At 39.5% G+C, this 17,364-nt stretch overlaps 1 protein-coding gene across 13 annotated transcripts in view; it reads left to right on the forward strand.

Moving 5' to 3' along the window:
- galnt2 (UDP-N-acetyl-alpha-D-galactosamine:polypeptide N-acetylgalactosaminyltransferase 2) overlaps positions 1-16,616 on the forward strand; it is a 61,848-nt gene extending 45,232 nt beyond the window's left edge. Inside the window, exons 9-17 of one of the 13 annotated variants that reach the window (XM_034224269.1) lie at positions 663-750; positions 870-973; positions 2,230-2,356; positions 8,390-8,482; positions 9,151-9,234; positions 10,207-10,302; positions 10,402-10,555; positions 11,357-11,485; positions 11,960-16,616. In XM_034224269.1, the coding sequence (XP_034080160.1) occupies positions 663-750; positions 870-973; positions 2,230-2,356; positions 8,390-8,482; positions 9,151-9,234; positions 10,207-10,302; positions 10,402-10,555; positions 11,357-11,485; positions 11,960-12,118 (1,034 nt within the window). In that variant the 3' untranslated portion in view covers positions 12,119-16,616. The remainder of the gene's footprint in view (positions 1-662; positions 751-869; positions 974-2,229; positions 2,357-8,389; positions 8,483-9,150; positions 9,235-10,206; positions 10,303-10,401; positions 10,556-11,356; positions 11,486-11,959) is intronic. The other 12 variants (XM_034224271.1, XM_034224270.1, XM_034224273.1 and 9 more) reach the window with 12 other exon arrangements.
- The last annotated feature ends 748 nt before the right edge of the window (positions 16,617-17,364 follow it).

Consider the following 17,364-nt stretch of genomic DNA (forward strand, 5'->3'; position numbering starts at 1 on the left):
TTAATCACATTTTAAGCCATATTTTTACGATACAGTTCATAGGTAATGTACCGGTTGAAAGACTGTGCTTTAATTGTCTCCTATCCCAGCATGTGCATCCTATAATAGTATATAGTTCAAAATCAGGACAAAACTATACATTGTTGAGTTTAAGAGGTTTCTCTCTCTGTGCTGACACATGAACACATACAGTACAGACATGTGATATCAGGAACTGCTGCTGTATCCAGTCAACTGACCTGAACCTACCTACCTATGTTGCAAATGTATTATCTTTTCAATTTACACACGGCATCTATTGCACGTCTGTCCGTCCTGGGAGAGGGATCCCTCCTCTGTTGCTCTCCCTGAGGTTTCTCCCATTTTTCCCTTTAAACTGTGGGTTTTCTTCGGAAGTTTTTCCTTGTACGATGTGAGGGTCTAAGGATAGAGGGTGTCGTATTGTCATACTGATATTTTGTACAAACTGTAAAGTCCACTGAGACAAATGTAACATTTGTGATATTGGGCTATATAAATAAACATTGATTGATTGATTGATTGATTGATTGATTGAACCTGCCAGGTCTAATTATATAACTAGCTGTGTGCTACTTTATCTCAAATAATAGTGTTGTCCTTTTGCCCTCTGTGTGTGTGTGTGTGTGTGTTTATGTCGGCAGGTTTCGACTGGAATTTGGTGTTTAAATGGGACTACATGACTCTGGAGCAGAGACGAGCCAGACAAGGCAACCCCATTGCCCCCATAAAGTAAGGCGGACACTATCACACAGACATCGAGGGGTTTAAATGGCAGACTCACTTTGTCTGCCAGCTTCCGCCCCACTTCTAATCTCTTTTCTCCATCCTCCTGCCCTCTGCCCCTGCAGGACTCCAATGATAGCAGGAGGTCTTTTCGTCATGGATAAGGACTACTTTGAGCTGCTGGGAAAGTACGACATGATGATGGACGTATGGGGAGGAGAAAACCTCGGTGAGTGTTGCTAAAGTGCAAATGTAAATTCAGTACACAGTGGAGCGTGTAGACTGTAGAACCACAGACAATGGTGATTAGGAAATCTAATGTGTGATTCTGTAATACATTTTAGAGGAAAATATAGGTTATATGATATATAACCATGTATGAAAATGCATTTATCTCAAAAAGAAAAGATGCTATATGCCAGATTATGGCTACAATTTCATTCCCATCTGCAGTCCGTGGACAGGTACACACATAACAATCAACAAACAAGAATAAAACATATTAAATAAATTAAATATTACTAGGTGAATGACAGGAGCAAAAACACATAATGGAGTGTAATTAAAAGTGGCAGGTAGAGCAAGAAAACTATCACTGTCAGTGTTTAGCATGCATGTACTTCTCTGTTGTAATGTGTTGTTGATGACTGTCTCGCTCCCTGACTTTCCGCCTCTGGTGATGACAGACATGTCAGGAGTTTTGCCAGAAACAGTAAATAGTTTGACATTTTTTGGAAATGCAGATGAGGAGATTGATACCAGAGATCACATGTCTGTAAGCTAATATGAATCTGCAGCTCATAGAGAATTGGGGGCTAGAAAAACGGGCAAGTCAGTTTTGTGTTTTAAAAAAAGTCAGTTAACATTTTAAAGTCAAACCATAGTTCCTCAAATGTTCTGTTCATTGTAAATTTGACACTTTTCGGTTGAAAAACAACATTTATGCTCTCGTTTGGTACTGAAGTAGCTTCATAGATATGTCTCGCTACATGAGCTTATGTTGGGTTTGCATACTAAGAACGGGATAAAGAGCACAGAAAATCCTTTTTTCATTTGAAGGTAATTTCAGACTGCAGTGAATCTTAGAAATTAGAGTGTCATTGTGATAATGATTGTATTGAGAGAAATAACCATAGTGCGCACAATACAGATAATTTCTAGCCATTACAATGAGATGACAACAACTGCATCTCCCCGTGGCCTTTGTCTTTGTCATTCTTCTCTCAAGACGGCACAATGATTCAGAGCGGCTTTGAGAATTCAGATTCTGGTTTCCTTGAGATCATGGTCAGAGAACATTTAATCAGACGCAGACAATGTTCAAGCGGGACTCTGACAAAGTCAACACTCTGCAAACATTAATGAGGTGCAGACAACACCACAACGCTGCTTACATGCTGTTCATTAAAATAACCTGGAAACAGTTGGTTGGAACACATGTTTGACATGTGTGTGTTTTGACATGTGTGTGTGTGTGTGTTTCAGAGATCTCATTTCGGGTGTGGCAGTGTGGTGGCAGTCTTGAGATCATCCCCTGCAGCAGAGTTGGGCACGTCTTCAGAAAACAACATCCATACACCTTCCCCGGAGGCAGTGGGACTGTGTTTGCAAAGTAACTAACACACACACACACACACACACACACACACACACACACACACACACACACACACACACACACACACACACACACACACACACACACACACACGATGGAGGTTAATGAACATTAATTAACCACCAAGGCTCAAACCAAAGTCGAATTCTTTCATTAGATTACTGAACAACAATTAGTCCCATTCACACCCACGCATTGCTGCCAGTTCTCAAATACACTGGATACATTTTGCTGTCCTTTAATGAGCCATAAGATCTTCATTACGCTTTGTATACTTAATGTTGTGTAGATTTGTGCATTGGGTTGGAATGAGAGGTATGTTTATGATGAATGCATGTGTCCTGTATTAGTGATATTAGCGAGACAGTGAGCTGTAGGAAAAAGAAAAAGGTCATGACCCCTGCTAGTCTTTGGATAATTATTGGGCAGCTCAGCAGGTAATGTGAGATGTCTACTAATCGCTGGCTTGGTGGATTGAATGACAAAAATGTTAATTTCCAAATATGTCAAACTATTTGATATGCCTGGAGGGTAAACTCTGAGGAATATCGTGTTAAGGGATCAGAAAAGCTCCAGAACAGCTACTAAAAGGACCTTTTCTCAACAAGCTGCACCATAATATTACAATATTCATAATAACCTCAAATAGCATCTATTCCAATCTAATTACAGTTAGTGGATATAGCACAGCTCTACCAATGTTTTATTTCTGGTTTGGAATATATATTGTAATCATCGTTTTCATGGATATTATTTATATCAATCGCCCCAAACAACTCTTTCTAGACCTCTCTTTATGCTCACACTATATCCGTTTTTCTGTAAACACTGAAACATACATAATGGATTTGTATTCCAGCTTTGAGACTCAAACCAGTGTTGGATAATTAAAACCAAGCACCAGCAATTAAAAAACAATTAAAAAGTAATCACATGGAAAATTGGTTACAGACTAGAAAGGAATGTTCTTCTTAAATATAGCAGAGCTGTTCTTGCATGCGATTCCCTTTAGAGCTTTGATAAATGTGATAACATTATCGGTGAGCATCAGTAATGGGAAACATGATACAAGGGAAGATATGCATCTGTCCTTTATTACAGTCTCCAACCACAAGTAACAACCCTTGGAAACGAGCCCGACAAACCCACTGATAAAGAACTTTAACACAAAGATAACAGGGAATTCATAGCTGTGGTTTCTCTGGTGTGCCCAATGAAGTACGTATCACAAGTAATGAAGGGCATAATAGATCAACTACGCAGAGTGTTTTTGGGCTAGTCTTAAAGGGATAGTTCGAAGGTTTTGAAATGGGGTTGTTTGAGGTACCAAAGTTAGTATATTACATACAGAAGATGGCAGCAGGCATGCCCCTAGTTTGGAGTAACAGACAGGATTAACAAACCGAGGTAAAAGGTTGTCCTGCAATGGACAAGGGCAGCAGCAAAACGTCACTCTCCACAAAACAGTTAATGTCACCTCGCAGAACAAGGGATTTGCTTGACTGCTGCTGCCTCGATTGGTTCGTTTTTTTGTGTGATTCTGAACTTCTGAAAAAAGTAAAGAAACACAAAGTAACTAACCAACTGTGGCAGCAATAGACTTACATCTCCCGTGTTCTGTGGTGTGAAATCGCAGTTTTTGTCAATGGAGTAACTCCATTGGCTTTAGCTCCCCAATTAGAAAGGGTCTGACGTCAGAGTGGTGAAAATATTTTAAATATAGCAGAAAGCTAAACTGATATTGTTTTTTTAGGTGGCTTACACTGTTTAACTCCTGCCCGTCCACAACAGTAAATTGCTTCGCTGATATGTCTGTCTGCCTGTCTTTTCTCCAAAATTAAGCATGCAGAATGTTCCCTTTTTAAGTCTAAGATGCTGATGAAGTGATATTTGTGATGCCAGCCACAGATGAAAATGACTAAATGTTTTCTGATGGCATGACCATAAGGAATGCTCTAGATAGAAGAGAATCAAACAGTGCTCAAGTGAAAAGCACTGACCTCGTAATAATGGTATAAAACTGGGGTAGTCCTTATAAATTGTGAATGGATGTGGAGCTGGATGAAATAGAAAGTGAAGACTGCAGTGGATCTGAAGGAACTCAACAGTTTCAGAGCTGACTATAACAAGCTGTCTCTGCCATCTCAGCCCAGAGGCTTTCTGTGGACCTCAACTCCACATTTCTCAAAGTAGTTGCATAACCTTTTCCAAACTTTCAAAATTATAAATTATTTATTGCTGGGTGCAGTGGTGTTCTCTTGTATCAGCCTCAACAATGCAGAGCAGCTTCACTGTACTGAGGCAGCCTCCCTGGGGAGCCTCGAGACAGCGCCTGCTCAGATGGGTTTATAATTGTTCTGGGAGCAGCATTTCTATCTAAACTACAATATCTAAGTGTACAATCATGAAAAGGAAAGACAGTCTTGACGCCGCATAGAGTTCCCTACGAGTCCTCTGTCCAAACTATGTTCCTGGGCTGCATGTTGATCAGGATGAATACACAGATTTCTGCATAAGGCAAGCTAAGATGCTTGTTGTCAATTGTAACGGAAAAAAATATGGATTGGATTTCACCTCCACCATCTGAAATCTAATTCCCTGATCTTCAGATCCACAGCGGGGAAATGTACAGTGTTACAGCAAAAGTGGCATAGCAGGTAAAAGAAAGCGTGCTATAATACAACAAATGTAAGATAGGCAGACATTAGCCTTAAAATAGAGAGAAATAAGTCAATAAGTAGACAACCATGGCTAAAACAGATTTGTAGGAGCAATTTAACTTAAACTAATTGAGATAAATAGCATATTAAAGTATTGCGATCATTTATGACAAGATGTATTTTACATAGTCATAATAGAACCGTACAATCACAAACAGGGGTTTACTGTATATTGCACAATATGTCAACAGTCCGTATTGTGTGGTGGTGTACGAGGGGGCCGTGGTGGGTCTACACAGCCTGACTGCTACAGGAAGAATGTGGCTTTTAGAAAAAAGAGAAAACTCTTCTTCTCTGTTTCAAAGAGATATATGAGACACATTTCCTGTCGAATACACTGTAGCCAGTCTTACAGACGAAAGCAATGAAGGAAGCTTTCCCTTAACTGGTGTCACCACAATGCCACTTTAAAGTTTCACAAGTACGTAAGGTGTGTATGTGTCTGGAACAGGATGTGTCTTTATTTGATGAATCATAGGACCTGTTTTCAGTCTTGTCACATCTTCATCAAATGTATTTTGACTCTCAGTTAGGGCCTGTCTCATGATGCACTGTTTTGAAGTTAAGGCCTGTAACTAACAATTATCTTCCACATGCATTAATCTGACCATAACTTTGTTGAATTAACGTTGACAATGTACTTAAACCAAAGGAGACGTCTTTGGATAGCTTGTTTTGTACGACAAGAGATGTTCAGTTTACTGTCACTAAAGATAGAAAAGCATTAAACCCCACAATTAAGAAGCTGGAAGAAAAAATGTTATTTACTTAAAAAACTGGGACATTTACCCATTAGTTTTTAATTAAATATACTGCCAATCAATAGATTAAGCAAATAATTGTTTCAGCTCTAATGAATTTTAAACAGCTCAGTTAAACCAACAGTGTGTTCACAGTGCTGAGTGAATATCCTTTTCTAAATGAGGCACACGGACTGAAGAGCTGTTCTGGTTTTGGCTCAGTTTTGCCAGTGGCGAACCGTCAGGGCCTTCAAGGTATTCAGAGAATACCCTGGAACACTCAGATCAAACAAACAAAAAATCGATTTAATTATATAAATAAAATGTATATAAAATGAATAAATGAGAATCGTATCTGTGTTGTTGATCTGTAATATTACAGTGTTACGTTGATTTGTTTGTCCTTCTCGGACCATGCTCTACGCATTTCAGTGGTTTTGTGTTAGAAAAGAAAGCAACCAATCAGATCTTGTTCTGGGTCTCTGGGTAGAATATCCTTCAACCAAGGTATTCTACATCCTTGATCGAATGCCCTGGCCGTTGCACTGAATGAGAGCGCACGTTTGGACTGACAGTTTGATCAACCAATCATATATTGATTTATAGCCAATGGGCGTATTCTTTCAGAGTTTCCCTCGGTTCCAGGGTACTCTAGAACAGTGTTTCTCAAAGTGGGGGCCCCGGGCGCCATGGGGGTCACGCAAAGTTTGAGGGAAAAGGGAATTTTTATTTTTTTAAAGTTGCATTTTAAAAAAAAAATTGTTCGATGTTATTAATAACTGCATATCTATCAATCTATGTGTCCTTTGATGCCAATCTTTTAATTTCTTTTAAATCACACGACCGCCCTTCAAGCCAATCAGAATCGATCTGCTGCTACTGAGAGTGAAAATCTGCTCAGCTTTTGGAGCAAGTGAGAGCTAGTGAATATTTCGCTCTGCAGCTGGATTAGAGTCGCAGAATTATGTATATGTCGCAGAATTGCTTGCATACATCAGATTTATTTAAAAAGACAACTTTGTTGAGGAAATATTATTTTGCAAAGCACTGGAAGGTAGGACCACAGGAAGAGACATTTTCCAAGTTTTAGATGAGTACATCATCTCAAATGGACTTGACTGGTCTCGTTGTGTGGGTGTGTGTTCAGGTGGGTCAGTGGGGCTATGACAGGCAAACAAAGCGGAGTGACAGCTTTGATCATGCAGAAGGCCCCAAATGTAGTGGCAACGCATGCATGCTCCATCGCAAGGCACTTGTACACATCATAAAAAAAAAAAAATTGCAACAGAGGATAATGCTATATGGGGGACCTTGGCATGGCAAAGTTGGGAATGCCTGCTCTAGAAGGCCCGCTAGTTAACTGGCTCGAGACAGAGGATTTAGAATGAATGCGACGAAGCAATTCATGCCGTTTTATTGTTTTTAACGTTGAAATGGCAAGTGCAACAGGTGAAGATGATGTTGTTGCGGAATCGTTGTGAGTACCCTTTTCAAGACGACAATTCAGTGAAAAGACGGACATTATACGCAGGAGGTTTTTTTAGACGGCGGGGGGGGGGGTGGGGGTGTGTGTGTGTGTGTGTGTGTGTGTGTGTGTGGTGTGTGTGTGTGTGTGTGTGTGTGTGTGTGGTGTGTGTGTGTGTGTGTGTGTGTGTGTGTGTGTGTGTGTGTGTGTGTGTGTGTGTGTGTGTGTGTGTGTGTGTGTGTGTGTGTGTGTGTGTGTGTGTGTGTGTGTGTGTGTGTGTGTGTGTGTGTGTGTGTTGTGTGTGTGTGTGTGTGTGTGTGTGTGTGTGTGTGTGTGTGTGTGTGTGTGTGTGTGTGTGTGTGTGTGTGTGGGGGTGTTGGTGTCTATAGAAGGTCCAGTTGTGATACACGGTTCGCCACTGAGTTTTGCCAACTCGGTAATCCTACTTCATTGGAAACATTTGCATATTTGTATACGAGTGTTTACTTGCCTCAATGTAACTTTATTCTTGCAGTCTGGTTTATTTAACTATCTCTCTTTTCAACAATGAGCACATGCATGATTTATATTATGACATATTCTTATATTCAGTATTTTTAGGGCAAAAAATTCAACCATACATCTGCTTAGAAAACCGATGCTCCTTATAACTCCCCAACTTCTCTGTGAATCATGTTTTTCTTCAGTATCAACTACTCTCACTATCAAAGAAATCCAGGGCTGTCTCACTTTTATCTGAGGGGAAACCCAGGGAATTTTTAAACCACAGTTTTGGAAAGAATATGATCAAGTTGAGTTTTATTCTGACTCCTGCTGACACATGGTCCGACAGAACTGGGTTTTATTATGAACAGAAAATGGAAATCTGACCAATTGTCGTTTGAACACTTTGCTGCTTGACCACACACACTCACTAAATCTATCTGCCCCCTTTCTTCAATCCTCTGTCTGATGTTCTTTTTCTATCACTCTCTGTTTTGATTTCCTCCTCCAACCTTATTTTCCTCCCTTGCCCTCGTTTTTTTGTCTCCCGTCACACCTCTCCCCATTTTCTCCTTGTCCGTCATCCGTCCCTCATTTTCTTGCCTCTCGTCTCTCTCAGGAACACGAGGAGAGCAGCAGAGGTGTGGATGGATGAGTATAAAAACTTTTACTACGCTGCCGTCCCCTCAGCGAGAAACGTCCCCTATGGAAAGTAAGTACCACGAAGAGCGAGCCCTACAGGAGGCAGAGGGCGTAATGTAACAAGATCGTGAAATTACAAAGGCAGCCATGTGATGGGCAGATTAATTGGATTGCCAATCAGCAGTATGTCAGCTGTAAAATATATGACAGAAAGTTAATGTGGGTTAAAGAGGGCCAAAAGACTGCTTTATTATTTGACATGCAGAAGGGATTACTGTAACGATGGTCACACAATGCATTTGTAAAAAGGAGCAAGGACCCATGAAATAGGGATTTATTTATATATCAAACAGGCTTGTTATATAGGTTTTATACATGTCATGCAACTGTATTTTTGAATTCATCAATTGTATGGTATTTTCTGCTACTTTATTTCACTTTATCTGTAAACTAGCTGACTTTTGTTCTGTGCAGCACAACAATAAGTACTCACATCCATACAGAGCAGCTGTAAGCAGTTATTTTCTGTGCCGGATGCCTCTGTTATCTGCCTTCACAGAGTGTCTTAGATTTAATAAATGTTTTGAGAGACAGTTAGATCAAACCTCTAATTCTCTCTCTCTCTCTCTCTCTCTCTCTCTCTCTCTCTCTCTCTCTCTCTCTCTCTCTCTATCTCTCTCTCTCTCTCTCTCCTCTCTCCTCTCTCTCTCTCTCTCTCTCTCTCTCTCTCTCTCTCAGTATCCAGAGTCGTATGGAGATGAAGAAGAGATTAGGATGCAAACCATTTAAATGGTACCTGGACAATGTCTACCCGGAACTACGGTAAGAGAATTGGAGCTTTTTTCGATGAAATATGATAGGGGTATAGATATAATATTACGTAATAAGAACTTAATGAAATTTAACAAAACTTCTGAGTGGCAGTTTCAGTATGACAAGAACTCAGTTGGTAAGAAACCGCAGCTCTGCCAGCAGTATCGGTATGACTGTGATCTCCTCTGTGCTGCCAGCTAAGGTTTCATACTTGAATAAAGCTCTCTAGGATCTGTGATGACACTAATGACTAACTCAGACTAGCAATTATGACTCAGGCCCATTATTACATTGTGTCAGGTTTGCAATTTGTCACTCTCAGGAATGATATTAATTATGTATAAATATCACAGATCTAAATTTGAATAATTTCAGATGCAACAAGGTTATATTATCCTATACTTTAGAATAAAATTGCTCACCTTATTTAACTCAAACTGCTTTTCTTATCTTTAGTGTTAGTTTACACTATTTACTTTTATATAATAAATCCTTAATATTTGGGGTGGGTGAAAAAAATAAAATCATGAAAGAATAGAGATTCCTATCTTCTAGGATTTCGATAGTGATCCTACACACCAAAGCGAAGTTTTCTCAAATAGAACTGTGTGATTGGTTAAAAAAAAACACAAAATAACAATTTTAAGGAAACTTATCATGTCAGTGTGACTAAAAATGTTGTTTTGTATACAATTCATTTTCTAAATTGGCCCCAAAAGGGCAGCTAGCCTAAGCCAATGAGTTGTTTTAATTTAACAGGCATCATTTATATATTTTTTAGCATAAACCTTTTTTTTCTTGAAGTCAGTAAAAAACATTCTAGTAAGAAGTGTACCTTAACGAAATGGTACCTCTTTGTTTCAGGTTTGCTGTATTGTTATACTGCACTCAGTTTAAATATCTTTTTAAGTATTAAAAACATAATCCTTTACACACTTTACTCTGCCTCCATGTTATCATTTGCCCACCGCCCTTTATTAGAGCACAGCGGACTGGAGTAGATGAAATTAGCAACCCTATGTACAGAGTGCAGAATCGTTTTGAATCCAATCGTGACCCCAAGAATCGAATTAAATCGTGAGAAACCAAACGATTCACACCCTACTTAATGTCTTAGATTTGATACAAACATGATGAGGGGAAATATTTAACAACACGGTGTCTGTGTGTGTTCAGTGTCCCGGACCACCAGGACATCGCGTTCGGAGCGCTGCAGCAGGGAGGAAACTGTCTGGACACTCTGGGCCACTTTGCTGACGGCGTGGTGGGCGTCTACGAATGCCACAACGCCGGAGGAAACCAGGTAGCGTTACTACGACGACACACACAGGTCAGCATGTCAGTTTCTTTGTTTTAAAGCCCCACGGTGGCAGCTGGTGACACTGGTGGTGAAAGAAGAGGGGATATGGTATGGGATTCAATGTTGGTCTTTCAGTGACCCTGCACAATATGCACTTTTTTAACTCACACTCTACCTCACTACTTTGCACACTTGTCTGATGCATACAGCGTCCCATGACGATGTAAAGCCAACATGCATCCGGAAGCCAATTTTAACAAGTGTAACATACCCATTGTTTTCTCAGGTCTGGTTTACTAACATCATTTTGCAAAAATTGCCACTTGACATCAAATTAAATTGTACAGTCTCAAATGTTCTCATAATAAGTTGCCACTCTTTTTTTTAGATATGTAAACAACATTATGGTTCTTTTGGCATAAATCTCCCTGTGATGACATGCAGACACTGAAATAAAGTCTAACTCCACCAGCACTATGACACGTTGTTGTTTGTTAGATCTGCAAAGCACATCCATAACACAGCAACAACGTTCCTTTTTATTTCTTTTTTAATTTAAAAAAAGTTGAAATACTTAGAGAACATTGAAAGAAATGTTTTTTTTTTTGGAAAAGGTTTCTTACTGAGCGTTCTTACTGATTTTTTTTTTGATTACCTTGATGTACAGTACTTCAACGTATACTGTGTATAAAGTTATAAGATAAAACATCATATCAACATGATATTAGCCAATGCTCAATATAAAATGAATTGCTCAGAACATCCTTAACTCCAGTGTTCGAATGTGTATCAAACTATAGTTTTAATTAAATTAATTTGTATAATCCAAAGGAGTGGGCCCTGACCAAGGATAAGTCTGTGAAGCACATGGACCTGTGTCTGACCGTGGTGGAGCGCACGGCCGGCTCCCTCATCAAACTACAGGGCTGTCGAGAGAACGACAGCCGACAGGTAAACACGGTAATATAAGAACATCGAATGCATATTATTGCACTTTTACATACATCATATATTATAACACAAACTGCCTCTATGTATGATCTCTACTGACATATATAACTATCAGTAGCTCTCACCTTGCTGCTTACGGTTTTAAGGATGATGTGCAATGTTTTGTGTGATTGTCTGTAGAGATTTCTATGATGCCAGGGAAATATTGGTAAAAAGTGTTTACTCTTTAGAAATGAATAACCCTTTGACCGTTTCATCTTCTATATCTTTGATGAAAATGCTTTTAAGGTAGATTTATTCATAAGCATGTAAGGTTACAAAAACGAGGTTACGGATTTTTTTACCTCTGAATGCACATCATGTTTGTTTATTTTATGTGAAACCTTTTATGCTGAAGTCTTGACAAGAATTCAGAATCTCAATATATTCTAGTTAAATGAGGATTAATTAATAATAAATAATTGAAACATTGTTGTGTCTCAGCAGAAATGGGAGCAGATTGAGTCCAACTCGAAGCTTCGTCACGTGGGTAGCAACCTCTGCCTGGACAGCCGCAATGCCAGGATGGGGGGCCTCACGGTGGAGGTCTGCAGCCCGAGCCTCAACCAGCAGTGGAAGTTCACCCTCAATCTACAATCATAGGGGGGGGCTGCGGACCCTGGGAAGAGCTGGATGTTTGATAGAGACACCAACAGACTCTGAGACACGGATTAAGAGATGGAAAAAGACTCTGGATGGATAAACGGATCCCTCTCGCTCCTCGGAGGTGCAGCAAGTCTATACACCTCTCCCCCACCCTCACCCCTCCCAAAAGAGCCAAACCCACCAGGGGAGGGGCTTGTAGACGTTGCTGGAGTAAACAGGAAACGGACTGTATTTGTTGGATGAAAGGTGAAAATGATGATCATTATGAGGATAAAAGCGATGGAGCGACTTTCCATTCAAACTACATACCTCAGTGTTTTTTCATTGATGGTTCCAGAAGCAAATGTTGTTATTTTACGTTCTTTAATGCAGGTGAGGTAGAACTGTTTTTACTTTGTAATTACATTATTATTGATATTTTTTATTGATTGCCGGTAACTCTCCGCGGAGGTTTCACAGGAACTCTTTTTTTCTTTTTCTTAAAGGAAGGTGACATTAATGTTGTTGTTCCTTTGGGCTTTCTCTCTGTCTCACCACACCGAGCCGGAGCCTGTAAAGGCAGGTGGAGGCTTCATGTTGAGGTCTGGGTGTAGAGTGATATGAAGGCTGGAAATGGACTCAACTCCTTGAGCTTTTCATCTTGTCATTAGTTCACAGGATCATTGGAGGAAAGAGAGCCACAGTGGAGAGAAGAAGCTGTGTGTTCTGCTTTGGTTTCTACACAGTTTCTTCTGCAGATTGGGTCTTGGGGAAAGGGGAAGGGTGTTAAGGGAGAAGCTTCTCTGCTTTGGTCGGGGCCTGAAACTGGTTTGGTTTGGTCGGAAGTTCAAAACCGAAACCAGGAAGTGTCTTGAAGCCACCCCTCAGGATTTACTGTTTGTCGTCGGGCTGCCGCACTGGCTGCCGCAGCATCTTCATGTCTACCCCATTATGTCTCTTTAAAAAAACAACTCTCTTAACACTCTTCTTTTGTCACACAAATAATGGAACCAAATTTTGAATGGATGTTTTTGTTTCAGGAATACAAGAACTTTGATTAAAAGGGTTTTTCTTCACAAGCTCTCGCTGCTCTCTAACTGCTCCCTGTGGAGCCGCTTAATTTATACATCTCCTTTCCTGCACAGATCATTTTCTTTGTGTCTAATATTGCCATTTAGGGATGTTTACTGTCACACCCACCTGGATTTCATGTTGCAGTTTTACCAACTGGTTTTGGCTGCAAAGGTATTACCGACATTTATCTATAATATTACCACAAGCAGATATCTTCCCAACTGAGATGGGTTTTTTACCTGATTTCAACACACACCTGCCTGCTCTTGTCCGGCAATAGAAGGAAACACTAATGTGTGGCAGACATTGACAAAGTAAAACGTTGCTTATTCCAGCCTCCAGAACAGTTTTTAATGCAAAAAGATAGAGGTTTCCTGACTAGTCAAACTGTACGAAATGTGCGTGTGTTCTTAGCTGCATGTATCACCAGCCAGCTCCCACACTTACAGTCGGTCGGTAGTGTCTCCATCAACATGTCTTTCTTTCCTTCATTGTGCCTGTTAGATGAGCCATCTGTTCTGAGGTTTGGATCTGCAATAAACAAGGTTTTACTGTTTGTCCCCCCACTCTGTTCTGCTGGAGGTGAGCAGATCTTTCTGATTGCACAAGCAGGACGAGATGAGAACACCTTTTCTTTATTTTGATTGATATTTATGAGCTCCTTTATTCTGAGGAACAAGATTTCGGTGTCCCCGAACCGCATTGTGCCACATCTTCATCTTTTGTTACCTGATAGTGTTACGGATGCCAGTTACAGTTCATACATCTGTGTGCTAATCCATTACCTGACGCCTGTTTTGCATCTTTGCAACAATAGTCTCTCCTCGCCTTCAACACAGGTTCCTCTTAGCTGCTATGCTTCTCTGTACTGTTAGTCACTGATGAGTCATGAAGGTACAATTACAAAATACAAAAATTCAGAGTGACACATCACTTGGCAGCTTCAAGGCAACATGAACACAAAACATCTTTAAGCATACGGTACAACACAAATTGCCTATAATCAACTATTTACTAGTTTATTCTAGAAAGAGGTTGCATCCTCAAGTGTTGTTTTAATGTCAAATATCCTCTCTGTATCCCTCTCTCATTTTCACATCCGTTCTCTTGATTTTTGTTTTACTGTGTTACAGTAACAGACAAAGACAGCTGCTCATGTTTACTGGGTTGTCTGGTTCTTTTCCATCCTCCGTTTCCATCCCATTGTTTGCTTTCTACCATTTTGTTCCTTGTACCGGATGTTTACCTTGTGTTCAACATTCACACGACTGTAGACAGAGTGAGGGGCGAAGTGAAGGTCAGATCAGACTGCAGTTGGATTCAAAATCATATCCTTAGACTTGACGTGTCGCTGCATTGTGCTGCGAGATTGAGCTGTGACTAGATGTGAGGAACGGTTTCTGTTGCTATGGTGACCAGGCTCAATGGCCCCAAGTCTGATTTAAGGTTTCCGTTTATTTTTGTGTTGAGCAGCAGGTGGATTTACCGCTCCTGTTATGTCTTAAATTCAGATTAAGTAGAAGATTGTTGCAAATCAATAACTGTAATATTGAAGAACTAATAGAAATTAAAGTAAAAAATATATATCTTATAATCAGTTGTTCCTTAACATCTCCTTTATGTGTATTACAACAGTGCCTCAGGTTTTAATTCTGTAATGGGGTAGATACATATGTTGTAGCCCCCACATTTAGTATCTTTTGACTACAAATTGTGTGGAAATCCTCAGAAACTACGTACAAAAGTCTTAAATTATGTTCACTATAAGAACCCAAAACTCTGAGCTATTCATTGTCAAAGCATCTGGCCCTTGTCCTATGTTGTGAGGATAAAATGCCGAGGTTTTTAATGGTGTATAGCGCCCTCTATTGTGGATAACAGCTATACAAAAAGGGACTAAAGGTATTAAACTTCTGATGCACAATGCACCAACGGGGACATTCCAAGATTTTTCTTAATCAAATTTTCTTCAGCTTGTTTCTATTATTAAAGTTTGAATCAAGCCCTAATAAAATGGCCAGCTAGTACAAACTTAACAGGCGTGAGAATCTAACTGCTAACCCCAGAGAGAGGTTGGTAATGCTGTCTGTTACAACTGTTCAGATATGTTGTTTGAAGCCTTTTCTTTGAAAAACCAGTCTTATTCTTGTGAAGATGAAAGAATGCTATTTTATTTGTTTGTTCTACGAATTTTGATTGGATTATTCAATGTTTACATCTTTAGCACTATGTGCCAACGTTTTCCTTCCTATTTTCTCTGTATGAGGAAGAATGAGAAGAGGTAAAAGTCATTGGAAATGCTGTCGCAAAGAACTGAATGCAAATTGCAGGTGGTATATGTTGTGTATCTCATTCTTCTTCCTAGTCCCAGTCAGACCTGCAGGACACACTGGGGCGGGTACGTCTCTAAGATGATGATGGTGTTGGTCTTATAATGGACACAGGTTGCAAATGTTTCATGTCTTTTAGATGTGTCTTCAAAAAGTCTGTTGTGGCAGAACTAACTCTGTGTGTTAGCTTAAAGCTAAATTCTAAAGGAGAACGAATGTTGTCAATATTGTAGACATGTATTATTAGAAAATACTTCACCCACAAAATTGATACGTACATAAATTAATCACCACCATTTTTCTCAAATGCCTCAACGGTGAAAGCAGAATCAAAATACAGAGACATTTCTTGATTAATTGTAATAAATGGGAGCTGTGTTAACATGGGCTGAATTATTCATAGTAAAAGGTTTTAGTATTTCTTTAAAAGGAGGTGTATAACTGATCACCAGTCAGTGAACAAGAGCATTTCCCCACCTGAGCAAGTAGGACTTTATTCATACTGTGTTTGGTGAACAATTAATGGCTTGATATTAACAGGTATGAAGGTGAGCTCTGTGTTCTCTCAGCCTTTTACCTCAAATGGGAAGCAGGGTAATTTCATGATTCTTCCTCAGCCCACCTTAAATCCTCTTTTAGGATTTACAGAAGAGTCCACTCTGATAAGTGAAAGCCCTGCGGAGACATCCAGCTCAGGACTGCTTAAGCTTCCCATCTTTTGCTACCAGTTTCAGTCACAGTGTGTGTGAGTCCAGACATGAGAGGGGCTTTGGACAAAATACTCTTCCCTTCAACCATGAAAGATATAAGGTGCAACAGTAATCAATGAACTACAGGGGTGATGATGTGTTTTCTAAGAGGAGTGTGGCTTCATTGGAGGACAGTGGTGGGTGTTATGGCAAGAAACATGTAAAAGTGTATATTTTTGTATATACCTACATCAGTGTGTGTACAGTATGTACATATATACACAGTGTACTCAGCCGCGGTTCCTAGTTTTGTTGTCAGACTGTACAGCGCTTCTAACTGTCCCCTGTTTTATAGATTCTGCAGAAATTCAACTTTGAATGAGGAGAAATGATTAACTTAAATAAATGCATTTATATATAAAACTGTGTCGAGTATTTTGGTCCGCTTCAGTGGTTGATGGTGCATGATCGCAAAAATGTCACTAACACGATTCATACCCAGAGAATATTGAAGTTTCTGTTTCAGTAATGCAGCTGTGTAACTGGACCACTATCTGCAACAACCTCCATCATCCAAAGATGGACAAAGTGTTTTACATGCATTATGAAACAAATACCAACAATTAAAGAAGATTTTTCTATACATCAGTCAAATGTTTCTCTAATTTGGATCTTAAATTGAGTGAATGAAAGCATTTGTCAACTTTGAAATAGAAATTCTGGTAGACCTTTGAATTAATAAATTACATATTGTGGTCATTAACTGCATGATAAACAGTTCAAATGTGATGAATAATGTAAAAGTCTGCTAAGCCTCACATTTCTGAAAAATGCAGATTGGTGATGTTTTCTCTGGCAGATGTGTTACTGGGGCAAATACTTCAAAAACACAATGAAGTGACAAATGTATAATGAGATGTGCATCATATGAACAAATGCTTGTTTACTTCATCTTTGAAATGTAATTCAAGTTGTAGTCCTGTATTCTATACTCTTGGTCCTGTAATCTGTTTACAGGAGAGGGTCGGTGAAAAACATAAAGCAGTTTAACAAGATTTTGTATTAAAAGCAGGCAAGAATAGTGCAAAGTAGCACATGAAATGCAAGAAATCTTTACAAAACAATGTGATGCGGACGATCACCAGTTAAAACATTAAAACATAGAATCTTA

This window comes from Gymnodraco acuticeps, unplaced genomic scaffold (genome assembly GCF_902827175.1).
Source record: "Gymnodraco acuticeps unplaced genomic scaffold, fGymAcu1.1, whole genome shotgun sequence".
Lineage (NCBI taxonomy): Eukaryota > Metazoa > Chordata > Actinopteri > Perciformes > Bathydraconidae > Gymnodraco > Gymnodraco acuticeps.